The 17,625-nt window shown below is 37.5% G+C and overlaps 2 protein-coding genes across 10 annotated transcripts in view; one reads left to right on the top strand and one right to left on the bottom strand.

Annotated features, from left to right (window-relative positions):
* FAM185A (family with sequence similarity 185 member A) overlaps nucleotides 1-9,578 on the top strand; it is a 141,434-nt gene extending 131,856 nt beyond the window's left edge. For all 3 annotated transcript variants that reach the window (XR_006594144.1, XR_006594143.1, XR_006594146.1), the window contains one exon: nucleotides 9,252-9,578. The gene's annotated coding sequence lies outside the window, so the exon portion shown is untranslated. The remainder of the gene's footprint in view (nucleotides 1-9,251) is intronic.
* FBXL13 (F-box and leucine rich repeat protein 13) overlaps nucleotides 1-17,625 on the bottom strand; it is a 211,205-nt gene that overhangs the window by 50,955 nt on the left and 142,625 nt on the right. For 6 of the 7 annotated variants that reach the window (XM_045052289.1, XM_045052290.1, XM_045052291.1 and 3 more), the window contains 5 exons: nucleotides 9,314-9,412; nucleotides 8,658-8,775; nucleotides 8,400-8,562; nucleotides 2,592-2,711; nucleotides 1,450-1,576 (listed from right to left, as the gene is read on the bottom strand). In XM_045052289.1, the coding sequence (XP_044908224.1) occupies nucleotides 1,450-1,576; nucleotides 2,592-2,711; nucleotides 8,400-8,562; nucleotides 8,658-8,775; nucleotides 9,314-9,412 (627 nt within the window). The remainder of the gene's footprint in view (nucleotides 1-1,449; nucleotides 1,577-2,591; nucleotides 2,712-8,399; nucleotides 8,563-8,657; nucleotides 8,776-9,313; nucleotides 9,413-17,625) is intronic. The other variant, XM_045052292.1, reaches the window with a different exon arrangement.

Below are 17,625 nucleotides of genomic sequence, written 5' to 3'. Positions count from 1 at the left end.
GACATGAGTCAGCCACTGCAGCAGAGTGAGAGAAGGGTGAGGCATGGGTCTGTGGCAAATACACCCAGATGTGAGAACAGGAAAATGTCTGCAGGGGATGTCTAGGACTATGGACCTAAGATAACCTCACAGAGTCCCCATGCCCCAGCATGACCCAGAGGGGTCCAGAGGAAGGCACACATGACAAAGGAGCCTGCAGACCTAAAGGGGCTTTGGAGCTGACCAAGGAAGACACATCAGGGATCTAACTAAACAGGAAACCAAAAACCAAATGAGCCTACGGACATCCCAGTGGATTCCAGCTTGGACAGAAGACAACGTTGTAAAAATCAGGCTTGCCACCACCAAAATGAGTTGACTACATGTAACTGCCCCTACCCCACTCTCATACCACACATAGATAACACTACCAAGGAAGGGAAGAGGAGACCGTCTAGCAGGATGGAGGCTGAATCTAAATTCACTCTTAGATAAAGAAAGGAAAGAACATAGACCAATAAACAGAGCCCACTAAATGTTGGGGAAGAATGGACACAACACAGATATCAGTAATGCAGTAAGAAATGGAGAGAAATGGGTCATGTTAAAGGATGTACTGGGGCAAGAGATCCACATAGAGAAGTAGTTCCTGTACTTGCCTGTAAGGTAGGGCTTTTCAGAGAAGGACTCCTAGGTGATTTGATGAGCATGAGGGATGAACAGGGGGATGAACCCAGCTTGTGCTGCTTTTGATGCACAGCCAGGTTTGGGAATAACTACAAGCAGATGGGGGTAGAGGTCCTCAACTCTGTTGTCTTCCTATATCCCTCCCAATGCACTGATTTTCAAGAGAAGCCAATGCATTTCTTATCTAACTACAGCCCATTGAAGTCTTTCAGAAACATGGCAATCTCTCCAAGTTTATCTTCCTTTTGATTAGTAAGTGGGGCAGTGCCGCAGTGATAGATAAGATACGATAAGTGTGAACTGAGTTTCAACTCTGAGGAGTAGCATCAGCCTCTTGCAGGAAATGAGTTCCTTAAAATGTATTCTTTTGTATATTTGATGAGGCCATTTCTAGATTTCAGTTTTGAACTAAAGAGTGAGGTTTCAAGGCATTCACATAGTTTTACAGAATGTTCAGTCCACCAGAAAAACATATATAAGCCAACTGGAATATATTACATCCACATTGCCACATTTCTATAATGAAACAGATTTCAGATCTATCGTTTAACATTCCGATCTGTCAGGACTTTGCTCAAAATACTGAATTTTCCATTTTGTAAGCAGAGAAACAAGACCCTTAGTTTATAAATAACTTCATCTATCACTATTACAGAAACAGTATTCCTAAACTGGCCTTTTATAATCTAATAACTTAGGAAATAAAAATAATTGATGTTCTCTCCATTGTTATACTACTGAAAACAATAAAAGCCATTGAACTATTTTGAAAATTTTCTTTACCTCATTAGAGATATTTGTTCCAGAGAGATCTACTGATACCAAGGAAAAGATGTTTACAACATATTCAATTGCTAGGTCAGTCAAATGTTCACAATTTCTCAAACTCAAGTAGTTTAAATTAGGGCAGCTGGAAGAAAGCAGCATGAAGAATTAATTTTAGCTTTTAATCACAGTATTGGTAGCCATTTCTTTATATCAAAACTGTCTAAGGAAAGCAAATGGTATTGAAACAAGGACTTTCTTTTTCTCAAAATCAAAATAGGCTTAAGAAGCACCTGGGTGGCTCACTCAGTTAAGCGTCCGACTTCGGCTCAGGTCATGATCTCACGGTTTGTGAGTTTGAGCCCCGCATCAGGCTCTGTGCTGACAGCTCAGAACCTGGAGCCTGCTTCAGATTCTGTGTCTCCCTTTCTCTCTGTCCCTTCCCCGCTCTTACTCTGTCTCTCTTTCTCAAAAATAAATAAATATTAAAAAAATTAAAAAAAATAGAAGTAGGTTTAAAAGTGGAAAATAATTTGGAATTACAAAATAGGATGAGAGGGAGGTGGGTTATTATATAAGACAGTCTTTCTGTGGTTTCATTTCATACTGTAATTTCTAGTGAGACAAAAACATATCACTTGCCTGCAAAATATTGTCATGTAAGTATGATGAATGACCCCTAAAAGTGCAAGGTTAAGTTTCTCATTTATCCCTTACAAGTTTGCCACAGGAATTGGGCTCGACCCTTTCAAGTACACAAGGTCTCTGACAAGTAGGGAGAATCAAGAATAAACCCACCAGCTAGAACATCTCTTGGGAAATGCTGGAGCATTTCCAAAGCCTGGAGCAAAGGTTTACACAGAGGTAATATCCTTGAAAAGCACAGAGAAGTCACTCATGTCTAGATAGTGATAACTTCATTAATGATTCCATCTGAAACTTTCTCTAATATGAAATTAATAAGAAACCACTCATATATTATCAAAAAACTAGTTTAATCTATGACTCCAGTGTCTTTTCTTTTATTTCACTGAGTATTGGACCAGCTTCTTGGCCTCTTGATATTTCCCAAATGGCTCAGAAGGTCTATCTCTAAGCTCTCCTATTAGCAAATATACAATTACTAATATATGATGTAAAATATTATTGTTTTATCATACCACTCTGATAGTTTCATAATAGAGGCATCACCCAGGTGGATACAGTTACTTAAATTTAGCTCTCTTATCCTTATGCTCACAGGACCATCAAGAAATTGCTTTACTCCCATATCACCAATTCTGTAGGAAAGAGTAAGAAAAGCTTTAAATATGATTTTATATGAAATATATAGAATACTACTTAAGTAATAGTTACTACATTCAATGCATTCTAAAATAACATGGTAATATCCTTATATTGGTATTGATTGTGCCAGTGTTTTAAAACCAAATTTGAGAATCAACTTTTAGTCTAATAGAAAAGATATAAATGATAGTAATGCTCTTCTGTTCATTTTTCATTTAATTAGGTGACATAATTGTAATCAATAAGACAGATGGTTCTTGAAATCTTTTTCTTGGTTTAAAATGTGATTGAGTTAAGCGGTCCCAATGCAAACTCCTGCACAAGAAAAACACCAAAACTTAGGAGAGTAGAACCAAGACTAACAGTCAAGCTACTGCCAGAATCTTAGAGGAATTTTCACTAAATACAAGGTCAAGTTAGCTGGACTGGAAAGCCAACAAGTGACCTTTGGATTTTTTCTGAAGTACAGAAAACCTAGAAGAAGATCTTGACCTCAGTCTTCCTACATTGTCTATCCCTAATCAGAGATGCCTTTGTGTCCCTACCATTCCCTGCCCCCTCCCTGAACCATGCTTTATAAATGGCTGGAAGTCTATTTGGCCCATCCATTCCCTGTCTTCCATTGGGAGCTTTATTTATGATTCCATTTGGAGACCACCGGTTTCTTCTAAAAAGCATTCCAGTAAATAAATACAACAGGACATTGCACATTGCATCCTAAGAGGTAGCTTTCACATGCAACAATCCTACAGGTGGGTGTACAGATGGGAAAAGCCTTGGAAACAATATATGTGGACTGCTGACATCTTTCATATCCTGTATTTGATCAGATTTATAAAAAACTGAGCAGTACAGGCAGAAGGTGAATGGGTCTGTTTGAGTTGAATGGGCCACATTAAGTGCCTCCTGTGCCCATAAACTCACCTTCCATCTATAATATGAAAGGGAGACTGTGGCAGCACCTGGGAATGCAGTAAAGGGCCTGGTGAGTGAGTGGGTGGATGGGGGAATGGGAGGGGATGGGATCAGTGCAAATACAACTGATCAACTTATCTGTTGGCAAACACCAGGGCTGGAGTATTCATTGAGAGATATTTTTACTAACAAGAAAACAAATTCATCATGGGATTTGTAAGACTTAAGAAAGCATATCTCTGAAAATGATTTGAAAAAGAAGATACAAAAACATTAGAACAAATTAAGCAGTGTAAAGAAGCAGTAAGAATTAATAAGGGTGACCTGACTGTAGCCAAAATAAAGATATTCTAAAATACAATCTGAGATGAAAAGGTGGCCACCTGAGATAAGAACAGATGGCAAACATAGCAGTGTTTTTCTAGATATCTCGTCTAAGGCAAGTGAAACAAAAGCAAAAATAAACTACTAGGGGACTACATTGAAATGAAAAGGTTTAGCACAGCAAAAGTAGCCAACAAAACAAAAAAGCAAACTTACTGAATGGGAGAAGATATTTGCAAATTATATATCTGATAAGGGGTTAATATCCAAAATATATAAAGAACTTATACAAGTCAACACCAAAAAAAAAAAAAATAGTCTGATTAAAAAATGGGCAGAGGAACTGAATAGACACTTTTCCAAAAAAGACATACTGTTGGCCAACAGATACATGAAAAGATGCTCAAAATCACTAATCATCAGAGAAATGCAAATCAAAACCACAATGAGATATCACCCCCACACTAGTCAGAATGTCTAGTATCAAAAAGACAAGAAATAATGAGTATTGGTGAGGATGTAGAGAAAAGGGAACATTTGTGCACTGTTGGTGGGAATGTAAATTGGTGCAACTACTGTGGAAAACAGTATGGAGGTTCCTCAAAAAATTAAAACTAGAACTACCATAAGATCCATCAATTCCACTACTGGATATTTACCCAAAGAAAATGAAAACACTAATTCAAAAAAATATATCTACCCCATGTTTATTGCAGCATTATTGACAATAGCCAAGATATGGAAGCAATATAAGGGTCCATCATTAGATGAAAAAAGATGAGATCATGCCATTTGAGACAACATGGATGGACCTAGAGGGTATTATGCTAGGTGAAACAAGTCAGACTGAGAAATTCCAAAACCATAGGATTCAGATCATAGTGAAATCTTTTTTTAAAATGAATAAAAAGCAAAAAGATGAATCAGACCTATAAAAACAGAGAATAAACTCATGGTCTCCAGAGGGTAGAGGGGTAGAAGGATAAGCAGAACAGGTAAAGAGGTGTAGGAGATACAGGCTTCCAGTTATGGAATAAATCAGTCACAGGAATGAAAGGCACAGCATAAGGAATACAGTTAATGGTATTTTAATAGTGATATATTGGGACAGATGATAGTTTCATACAGATAGTGAACATAGCATAATGTATAAACATTTCAAATTATTAAGTTGTATACCTGAAACTAATGTAATATTGTATGTCAACTATAATCAAATTAACAAACAAAAGAAAAACAGCTGGTAAAAACTAAAAATTCAATAACCTAATTTAAGTCATCAAAACCAAAATTGACCCTTTTAGAAAATTAAATTAATAAGTAGAAGGCATATTTGAAAAGTTCCTTTGAAATGCAGAAGGATAAAGAATTAGAAATAAATGAGATTGAAAACAGAGAACTAGGATTCAATCTTTAGGTAAAGAGGATTCTTGAGAAAGAGAGAAAAATAAATTAGAACAGCAATAACCACAGATATATATGAAAGCTTTTAAAATAGGAAAACAATCCATATGTTAAATCAAATTAACCTAATAAGGAAAGTCTAATTCCCTTAGACATTAAAACATATTATAAAGCAATAATAACAGATAACATTTATTGAATGCATATTATATGCCAGACACTATTCTAAACATATTACATGAGCTAACATATTTGATCCTTACAACTATCTTGAGTATATACTGTTATTTACCCCATTTTATAGGTAAAATACTGTGCAAGATTAGATAGAGGATGGATAAATGAATGGAACAGAAAAGGTAGTCTGAAAACATATACATATACACACCTATCTTTTTTTTTTTCAGTTTTAAAAACACCATTTTATTTTTTTCTTAAATTTGTGAGGTACATCTTTGTGAGAAGGATTTTTTTTTTAATCTGTGCACACCTATCTATATCAACTGATATGTGTGTATGTACGTATATATGTGTATGTGTATATGTATGTATATATGTATATATAATTTTCTATTATAATCCAGAAGGCATAAAAAATCAACAGAAAAGGATTATACAGGTAATGGTACAAGTTAATTGGTTAATGTAGTTATTCCCAAACCTGGCTGTGCATCAAAAGCAGCACAAGCTGGGTTCCATTCCTAAATATTCAGGTTTAGTAGCTCTGTGGTAGGGCTTGGGCATGTGTAGTTTTATTCAGCTCCTCAGGTGATTCTGATACCCTGGAATTTTTATTTTTAAATCCTATATATGTTTTTAATTTATCTTTCCACTAGTGATTTCTAATTTAATAGCATTATAGTGAGAAAATGTAATTTGTTGATACCAATAATTTGAAAATCATTGAAATTTGTCTTAAAACTTCATGCACAGTCCATTTTAAAGAGGAGGGTTATGTGGTTGAGGAAAATGTGTATTCTCTGACTCTCAAATTGACTGTTTTTAGGCTTATCTCTTATAGATGAAGTTTTAAAAATCTACTGTGAAACTCTGATATCTTCACCCCATGATACACTCTTTCATATTTTTCATCTTTTTTTTTTTTAGTCTTCTGTCATGGAAATGATTATCTTCTGTCTCTGTACTTCTCTTCCCAGTGAGTTCTAACCTACTGATTGTAAATCCATTTAGTTTCTTTATTTCAATAACTGCACTATATTTTTTATTCCTAAAAGTTTTACTTTCTAACATAAATCTAGTTATTTTTATTATATATTTTTCCCTGATCATATTTATTATTTCATTAATTTCCTCAAACATTTTATACATATTTCTTATATCCTATGTCTGATAATCCCAATAATCTGAATTATTTGAAGGTCAAATTTATTTTGCTGCTTCTGGTGACTCATATCTTCATTCACCTAACAATCTTTAATCGTGAGCACCTATATTTTATTCTTAATCTATAGGAGTCCTGGAGGCCTAAATAGAAAATGCTTTCCTCCAGAGAAGCTTCGAGCTAACTTCTTTGCAGGACCCTGGGTGCTACCTACCTAAGACCATTTTGTCCTCCTTAAAGAGGTCCAGGTCCAGCCCCTGTGGAAGTCTCAGGTTCTGCTTCCCTACCTTGAGTCTTGGCCAGAGCTGATTCTCTCAGTGGCGGCATTGACATAAACATTTACGCTCAGAACAGCAACAAATCCCAAGAGAGCATTCGTTGAGAGGATTCGTACAGAATCAGGATATTGGATATTGGATCGTTCTCTTACTCTCAGCAGTGTATTTAAAGTATGTCTCATCAAGGATCTAAATTGTGTCAAAGAGTCCTTTGAAATGTTTTGTTAACTATACTGCTAGAAGTAGAAAACTTCCATTTATTTTAAAAGTAGTTAACCTGCAGAAGCCTGAGTGAAGTATGAGGATGAAACTCAATTTTATTTCACATATTAATACAGATAGGATACTCTGTGTGTGTGTGTGTGTGTGTGTGTGTGTGTGTGTGTGTGTGTGTGTGTTCTGTATCACTATGTACCTAATAAGCCCAAACTTTGTGCCTTAAACATTTATTCTCTCCCAGTTTCTGGGTCTTGGGAATTTGGGAGTAGGCTAGCTGTATGGTTCTAGCCTAGGGTCTTTCATGAGCTTGCAATAAAGATTCCACTGGGAATTCAGTCATTTGAAGGCTTGACTAAGGCTGGAAGGTCTATCCAAGCTCACTCACGTGGCTGTTGGCAGGAGGCCTCAGTTCCTTGCTGGGCTATTCACTAGACACCTGGATTTCCTAATCCACATTTTTCCCCATTTCAAATCCAGTTCCTTCCCTCACCCATGGTGACTTCCCATTTTAATAATAGGGATCATGGGTCAAGATTTTTGTAGTTTAGCTTATTACTCTGAGTAGTCCTATGTTCTCCCAAATATTAACCAACTTCCTAGTCAACTACTGTTTTGCCAGCCTGTGGCCCTATAAGATCATAAAAAATGTACACAGACAAAAGCCTGAGATGCACTAGGGAAGAGGTTCCAACAAGAATTTGACCCTTGCCCACCTGAGAATACCAAGGGAGAAGCCCAATGCCCAACTGAAGAAAGGGTTTCGTTAAGAACTTGTCTTCTTCTGTCCATATGTTAGGGGATCCACACAGAGGAGAAATCTCACCAGTACTCAAGAAGAAACCCTTCAGTAAGGTTGGTTCCTCCTAAGCAACTAATGAATTCCATTTGGGAAAAGACCTGTTAAATGAACTAGCCATGAGAACCCTCACTAGGAAAAATAGCCCGTAAGTGTTCCCTTGAATTCATTTAATCTTATAAGGGGCCATGATTCCAATTATCCTGACAGTCTCCTTGCCCTTCCGTATAACCAGCCTGGGGTCGGTGCCCCTTAATTGTGTTACCACAGAACTCTGTACTTCCCTGCACTTGGACTCCTGCCTCTCATGTTTACTCTACTAACCAATGAGCACCTTGAGGAGAGAGTCTCACACATTCTAATAATCAGTATTTCTTAAACATTTAACTGAATGACTCATTACCTTATACAATTTGCCAAATTCAACACAGTTAGTTGCTTCAAAGGTGAAAGTGACTTAAGGCTACTATCTGTTAATCTCTTGCAGTCTGCCATGTAAATGTGACTGATATTTGGATAATTCTTATCTATAAATTTGAAGCACGCATCAGTAATCCTTTTATTTCCTGTTTTAAAAAAACAGAAGACAAGTATTGTATTTATAATGCCACAAGAGTAAAAGTAAACATTAATGCTGAACCCCATTTTTAATATCACAGACCTTCAAATCGGATCTTTCTGAGGTTACACGTAGAAAGAGCTTTAAAAGCACAATCAGAGATATGTGGAGCGCCGATGAAAACTATTGATGTAATACGAGGGCACCTTTCAACTAAAGCCTTTAGAAGAAGAAAAGATGATAAAATTTACCACAGTGTATAGAACAAGCTGAGCAAAGTAATGAGGTTATTTGTTTTTCTCCATACTTTCAGAAGCAGACATATTAACCATTACATTTTCCTAATTTCAAAGACAATGGGATTTTTATTCAATATATTTTAGTACATTCACATTTGAGTACTGCAGAGGAATCAGAATTAAATCATGTTACAAAGGTATGGGAAGACATGAGAAAATGAAATGCTGACAAAAAAATCACTACATTTAGAAGTCTGGCATGTAGCACTAAAGTCAACATTTATGCTTAGGCTATAGTATCTTTGAAACAAAAATATTCCAATTGTGAAACAAAGTGTATTAGGGCATGTATGGATTCAAATGTTCAACTGTATGTGCGTGTATAAATTTTAAGATGATTTTCTTACTCTAAAAACAGCTAACTTGAAAATCCCATTCATATTTCTCAACAATTCAGGCCACTAGAAAATGTGTGCATTAATTGGGACTGAGAAGAAAATGTACTTTGCAACTACCTACTTTTATGCAGTTGTCCGTCAGAGTTGGCATGTCGTTGATGGTCAGATGCATAATTCCAGTGCAGCTGTTTGCAATGTTCCTGAAGCCTTGGACTGAAATCTGAATCGTACAAAGTAGGTGAAAATGATGGTAGAACTCATTAGCATGGCAGCTAATAAAACCCGAATGAAGTCGTAAGCAAAGGTATGTCATGATGTTGCTACTATATTTTAAAATTGGAACCATAAAATATGACAGACATAAGAAGTAAAGAATCTAGTCTTGATTTCTTTACTATTTAATTTCTTATATGTATATTATGCAATGATCATCACAATAGGTCTAGTTAACTTATTGTTTAATTGTTTTATTGAGGCAAAATTCACATAACGTAAAATTAATCACTTAAATGGGCCCTTAACCATTCATGATCTTATGCAACCACAACCTCTATATGGTTCCAAAATATTTTTATCACCCTAAAAGGAAACTGAATCTATTAAGCAGTTGCTCCTTATACTCCCCTTCTCCTAGCCCCCAGCAATCATTAATCTGGGTTCTGTCTCTGTGGATTTACCTATTCTAAATATTTCACAGAAGTAGAATCATATAGTATATGGCCTTTTGTGTCTTCTCTCTTTCACTTAGCATAATGTTTTTGAGGTTCATCCATGGTGTAGCATGTATCAGTACCTTATTCATTTTTATGGCTGAATAATATTCTATTGAATGAATATACGGCATTTTGTTCATCCATCCATCTATTGATGGATATTTGAGCTGTTTCCATCTTTTGGATATTTTGAACAGTGCTGCTATGAACATATATGTGCACCTATTTGTTTGAGTACCAGTTTTCAATTCTTTTGGGTATATATGTAGGAGTGGAATTGCTGGACCCTATGGTAATTCTGTTTAACTGTTTTAAGGAACCACCAAAATGTTTTTTACAGTGATTGCACCATTTTACGTTTCAACCAGCAATCTAATAGTGTTCCCACTTCTCCACATCTTTGCCAACATTATTTTTCATTTTCCCATGTTTTTCTTTTTTTTAAGTTTTTATTTATTTATTTTGAGAGAGAGTGCACACGTTAGGGAGGGGCAGAGAGAGAGAATCCCAAGCAGACTCTGGGCTGTCAGTGCAGAGCCGACATGGGGCTTGAACTCACAAACTGTGAGATCATGACCTGAGCCAAAATCAAGAGTCAGATGCTCAACCAACTGAGCCACGCAGGCACAATGCATGGCCACATTTTTATCCATATCAGCATCTTTGAGATTATCCACCCTATCTGGCACCACTAAGTGCCTGAACGAGGCATAACTAAAAAGAAAGCTTTAAGATTTTATTGTTGCTTCACATTGCTAAGTTAAAACAGAAACCCTCAAGCCCTTAAAGTTCTGATCCAAAATACTTAATAAAGGAATTTCAGTTTCTTAAAGTTTAATAACTAAATTAGGAGGGGAAACATTCCATTTTGAAATGCATGTGAATGAGTATTATTTAACTTGTGTAGCTGTGTGAGAAAGTGTTTTCAGCCCTGTTAGAGTTCTCATAGAGTGAATGTGATTGTACCATGTTATGGAAGTCACAGCTCATAAGTGACTCCTCACATGTGATGACATATTACAAAATGCCTGGAGGTGGGAATAGCAGAAGAGACAGGCTATCATAAGGATCTTGGACTTCTCTTATAGACTGAGGTAGCCTCCAGGAGATAAGGAAACAAAGTATCAGGTTCCTTGATCCGTTTTCCCCAGATTACAAATTGACAGAACAAGAACACAGATGTTCAAACTCTTAATCCAATGTTCCTTCTGATGAACATTCTTCAACAATAACATCCATTTCAACTGTCCCACCCCACATGCCATAGTTCTTTAGACCTAGCTGCTCCAGCCAGAAAGACATCTTACTTCTCCAGCACTCAGTGGACCTCTCTGTTCTTTGTCTGACCTTGTACCTCCCTTTGCCTCTTTCTCTTTTCGTCTATTCAAGCCTTAACTATGCCTCAAGTTCCAATGACTCCAGCTACTTTTCTTCTCTTTCCCTTATAAGCCTAAAACTCTTTATTTTAGCCATAACTCTTTCCTATAACCTGCGTGTCTTAATTCCCCCAAGGAGATGATCTTACACTCTTTTTTAACTTCTTACTGTGTTGGACAACTATCTGTGGCTAAATGAATTAAATTTAGGAGTAAGACAAATAACGTCTAGGAAAGAGTACAGAATTTGGCTACAGACAAAACCAAAAACAATTCCAAGTCGAAGGTAAAGCACAAAAGTGAAAGGAAAGCAGGGGGAGCACTGGACTTGGTTGAAGTGGCAAGGTCACCCCTGGGATGAATAGGAAAAGGTAAGGAGGGAGGGAAAGCTAATGGAAGACCCATAAGGCAAGAGTGAGATATTTTGTATTATACTGTCATGGATTCTTGAATAAGTTTCCATAAGTATTCCCAGAGAAAGGTCCAGGGGAGATGAATGAACATTAAAAATCTGGAGATCAGAGGAGGGAAGAATGTTGGGCTTAGAATCAGCAGAGCTGGGTTGGAATCCGGCTCTGTTTCTTTGTCACTTGTAACACAAGGCAACTCAACCTCTCTGACACCTAGTCTTCCCATCTGTAAAGTGGGCATTATCATATGGGTATATTATTAATAATTCTAATTAATATTGATATAATAATGGTAATTGATAATGTAATGGTTCATTAATTATAATCATTAATAACATCTGTTTTAGGAGATACTTGGGAAAACAAAATGGGGTAATGTGTATGTAAAAGTGGTCAGTTAGCACAATGTCCGGCATGAAATACTAGATACCAGTTTTCTTATTAGTGTTCTTCTGGGTGCATTGTGTTCCCACAGAGAAGTACAGATTCGTGACCTAGAGATAGAGGAGCTTGAGAGATCATTCTAGTGCATCCCTCACATTGCAAACATAAAGAAATAGTATTCAGAGAAGTAGTGTGATTTGAGAAGAGGTTCTTTATCTGCTCTTCATGTCCCCAATGTCCCCAGTGCTGGACAGTGTCAGACAGAGTGAGTGCTCCATAAGTGCTGAATGAATGAATGAATGAATGAATGGTCTTGAGTCACATCATCTATGGCAGAGCGAAGGCTAGAGGCCACCTCTCCCCATCTCACCCACAATTCCAGGGATGGGAATAGTTGGGTTTTTTTAATATGAAATTTATTGTCAAATTGGTTTCCATACAACACCCAGTGCTCATCCCAACAGGTGCCCTCCTGAGTGCCCATCACCCACCCTCCCCTCCCTCCCACCCCCCATCAGCTCTCAGTTTGTTCTCAGTTTTTAAGAGTCTCTTATGGGAATAGTTGTTTTTTACAACACTTCTAAATTTCTCCCCTTTCTCTCAGCCCTGGTCTATTACCCTAGCACTATTATTTCCAATAATGGCTTCCCCTAAAACACAAGATAAAAAAAATAAAAAAATAAAAAAAAACCTTTTCTCTCTTGCTGTCTTGGAAACATATTTATGACAAGATTTTCTGAACAAGGGAAAAAATTATAGCAGTAATCAGCCACAGCTGAGTGATTCCTTGCAGCACAGCCAAACGCTTGGTGCTATCAACCAATAAGACTGTGTCCAGAAAAGGGGTGGGGGAAACCTCTAAGAAGAGCTTTTTAGTTTTGTCCTGGCATGAAATGCTTAGTTCTCTACACAGTTTATTTTAGAATGTCCAAAAAGATGCTTGGCTAATACTTTATGACTCAAATATTCTCGCCAGTCTTTTAGGCCAACCAATTATTAACTTGTCCTTTCTCTTTACTGAAATAATGGGAATATAAGCCTGAAAGTAACAATCCCCCTCGAAGGGGAAAAAAAAATATTTTACCATGTTAAAACACCAGGCTTTGCCACAGCTGATACATGTGTATCGTGTGTTTAATATTCTTACAAAACTTGGGATCTAATCTCACTGTGTTTCCTTGCGAGGTGATTTGGACTTCGGTTTTGATACCAACTGGAGCCCTGCTACCCTGCTCTTTGCTGTCAAACCCCCGTTGGTTAGGAAATTGGGGGAGCTGGTCACACCAATGCCATCATAATCGCAAGTCCCAGCAGACAGCTACTGCTGCTAATGGGGACAGAGAAGCTTTGGTGATCATAGGAAATCCTCTCCAGCTGCCTCTGGGTGGGTCTGAACCCATGAGCAGGACAGGACAGAGCTGTCTGAGGAGGAAATGAGTTGTCAGTGAGCCACACGAAATGAAGACCAAAGCGTTGAGCACCAAGGACTAGCTCACATCCCGCTTTGCTGCTGCAAGGTGGTAAAAAGAAGGAAGGAACTTATCTCAGGGAGAATAACATATAACTAAGCTTCCACTTTCCACTTCTTTAAAACACTGAACCAGTTAGCTCAGCAACACAGAAAGGAGATGTATATAGGGCCAGAGCCTCTATGACAGCTAGAAATATCCATCTTAGGTAGACATTGCCCAAGTTGTGTTCCTGTACCATTTCCAGCTGTTTCTCTCATTTGAACAACACTGTAACCCATGACTAATGGGTAATGTAATGACTTTAGTCATATCCATATATCCTTCATGACCTCCTGGTGACCTCAGAGAAGCCTGGCTTAGCAAGTAGAATGAATTGTTGGAGAGAAAGACAAAGATTTTTCCCCAAAACATGGAACGCTTTGTTTTATTCCATTCAAATGTGCCACAAACTTCTAAAATAGCAACAGTTCCCAGGGTCTGTGCTAAAAGGGCTTGACAGGCTTTCATATATTGTGTCCTCTGTGATGACAAGAAGAGAGGCCTCGTTATAACTGCTTAGATGATGCTTTACTTTCCAGTCTATATATTCTTCATGGCTACCCCCTCCTCTACATTTGCTAATGTGCTTCTCCTAGGTAGTCCTCCGTGACCACTTCAGGTAGAACTGTTTCTTCCTCTTGGATCTCAGAGCACCAAACAGTATAGCCTTAAGTTTGAATTTTGTATCCTCTCCCTTGTATAATAATTATGTGTACACATGTTTACCATTCCTGCCCAGGAACACAGACAGAATTTTCTCCACCATGCCCTTCACAGTACCACACAAGTGCTTGGCACTGAGTATGATACTACAACTGTTTGTTAGTAGACCAAGTCGTTGTTGAATAAACTGTTGTAGAATGTCAATGAGAATTAATAGTTCTAAGGCGGGGGAAGGGTAATAATCAATATGGTCATTTGTTAAAGATTGCTGTATTTATCTAAAAACATTGAAATGCCAAACATAAAAAAGAAAGTTTCATTTTCCGACGTGAGTGGGGAATTAGAATACAAGATCAGTGAAGCCTCCAGATGCCAGGAAGGCATGCATGCCAACTCCGTGCACTCACTGCACAATGACTGTGAGCTGTGACCTGCCGAAGTAGGCTTGACCCTTCTTACACTTCATCATTCTTGTTTAGCGTACACCATCTTCTTCTTTTCCTCACCCAATGGCCAAATTGCTCACAGCAACTCCTGTACGATAAATGGAGCTTCATCTCCCTTTTAACCAAGAGAATCACAACCATAATACTTTTTATTACAACACAATGATCCACAGAGCTACTTGATTTGTCTAGACTTATTGAGCTAGATGGTGGCTTTATAGCTACCATTGTAACCATAGGCTTCACTGGGGGCCCAAGACCCAAGTAGAGTTTTGTGAAGAGTTGATGAAATTCTGTATGTAAGTCACATCCTGAGAGAGGGAGCAGAGAAGAAACTGAAAGAAGGATGGTTTTTCAGAAAGCCCTAAAGTTTTTTCCAAACCTTTTTTTAGGAGTGCGAAACATGATCTTAGTCCCCTAAGACTCATCATTTTGTCATCTGATTCTTCAAGATCTAAAAATTGTTGCCAGATGTTTCATTTGTTACTGCTTAATGTAATAAACATCCTTACACATTTTGCCTACAAAGAGATTGCATTAAGCTATGGATGTTAACAGTAGATGTTTGTTATATTTCTTTATTTTTTATTTTCAATATGGCTAACATAAAGTTATATTCAAACTCGTAACAACCATTTGAATTTAGATAAGCCCTGTCTACAAGATATGTAAAATGATTTTCCTGTTCAACACAGTTCAAAGTATAATTCAGAAAGGTCATAAAGCATTCCTTTAACAGGGAAACTGAGGCACAAGACCTGACTGAGAAAAGCAGAAATTGCACTGTGGTTTTTCTGATTCGTGACTGATTTTCCACTAGAACCCCTTCATATTAATGACATTTAAGACCACAAAATATTTTTTTCCAATAGAAAAAAGTGCAACTTTTTTTTTCTTTTTTACTGTATGCAGTATATAGCACTTCACAGTTTTACAAATGATAGTCTAGTTGTATAGAGCCTGGTATTCAGGATTAGTCAGATCAGGGTTATCATTTTGGCCTGGACACTTTTTGTGTGACCTTAGGCAAGTTACTTTATCTTAGCACCATTTTCAATAGTGTGTGGGGCCAGTTTATACTAGTTTGCAAGTGCAAGTTGTTAAATTTGTAGGAACTCTGCAAGCCTATTGTTAAAGACAGTCATATTAAAAATTAAGTCATATAAACTTAAAATTAAAATTAAATAAGTTCTATTAACAAAGGTAGTGAATATTCCAACTCATCAATTCCTAATTAAGTTATTACATGTTACCATTTCGTATGCTCTTGAGGATATTTGTGTGTGTTGGATGTATACAGCGAAAGCATTACATAACAGTTACATAACATTACATAACTCTTTCTTCAATGACTTCTCATTGGCAAGTTGAAATAGGTCATGGTGAGAGTATTTACACCATGGAAATCAGCAACCATTGCAAATCAGGGCTTTCTCTGCTTCCTGCCAGTTGTTAAATGTTTACCAGCACATGATTTTTCAGTTTTCACATCTCTAAAATGGGAATAATGATACCTACCTCATACAGTTATGTATAAAGATTAAATCAGATAATAAATGTAAAACACTTACCTCAACACCTAGCACCAAGTCGGTACCCAAACAAATGATAGCAATTATCATCACCATCCATTAAAATACAAAATAAGGGAAAATGGAATCATAAGGGAAAATGTAAATGAATCATAATTTTGAATTAACTGTTGACAATTCATTTTGGTACATAGTCTGCTTATTCATAACTGGTTTAGCTGGTCACACAACTCTTATTGTTCCAATTGCCCTTTATTGGTAACCTAGCAAATCTGTACCTCCACTCTCAGCTCTGTGCCAAGGACCAGACTTCTACACAGAAACACAAAATTCTCAAGCTGAAAAGGATCTCAGAGATCATCCAGCCCAAACTAGCCATTCTACAGATAAAGGAACTGAGGCAGAAAAGCTAAGTAACCATTCAGAGTTGCACAAGAGGGTAGTGGCACAGCAAGGACTAGATCCCAGGTGTCCCAAGTCCAGCTTGGGGCTCCTTTCACCATCCCACTGCCTTCTGCTGCAGGAGAGAGAGAAAGAAAGAGAAATCCCTCTCCACTCTTACTTTGCTTATGCAATCTCCCTTCCATTTGGCCAGTACATTCATTCCTGGACATGCCTCTGTGTCTTTCTCCCACCTCCACCACAATCCCCAGAGGTGAACAAGTAAAACCTTCCATGATCTTTGCCTTTCTAGAAGGGGAGTCTGTAATTTATGTAGCCTAGAGAGAACTGAAATGACCTTGGAATCTTCCTGTTTGCAGTTTGCACAGCCTACCTTTAAGATCCATGGGTCCCAGAGAGACTTAACAGTACAAGAACTACTGATAAACCATTATTATTGTGTTGAGTCATTTGAACATTTCTGGGATGCTGTCCCTTTTCATTTTTGTTGACTTGGGTGTAGTGACTAAAAAATAATTGATGAAAAAATACTTTCACTGTAGTATTTCGTATTTTCCTAAGCTTTTCTTCCCCTAAATCTAAAGCAATGTGAAATTCCCCCCTTACCAAGAAAAGACTATCAGACTTTGCTCTGGCAAGTTGCTAACTTCTCAGCTTCCTAACAGACTTCTTGAGCTTCCACCTGAAGCATTTGGCTGGCCACACCCTGAAATTGGTGCCACTTATTTCGTTCATTCATTCACTTGTTCATTAAACGTTGATCAAAGTCCTACTCCCACTACATGCAAGGTACTTACTGTATTATGTGCTGAGGATAACAAATACACAGATAAATAAGGCACCATCCGGGCCATCAAGGAGGCCATGATGGGGAGGACAGCAGACAAATAAGCAAACCACTGAATATGTAGAGAATGCTTAGTGAAAGTACAATAATAAAAGAACAAACAGGAAGGATCATAACCTAGCTTGAGTTGGGGGAAAAGGAGGGGGTCA

The sequence above is a fragment of the Felis catus genome, chromosome A2, assembly GCF_018350175.1.
Source record: "Felis catus isolate Fca126 chromosome A2, F.catus_Fca126_mat1.0, whole genome shotgun sequence".
In the NCBI taxonomy this organism is placed as follows: Eukaryota; Metazoa; Chordata; class Mammalia; order Carnivora; family Felidae; genus Felis; species Felis catus.
Note: the sequence above shows the minus strand (reverse complement) of the source record. Positions and strands in the feature narration are given on the sequence as shown.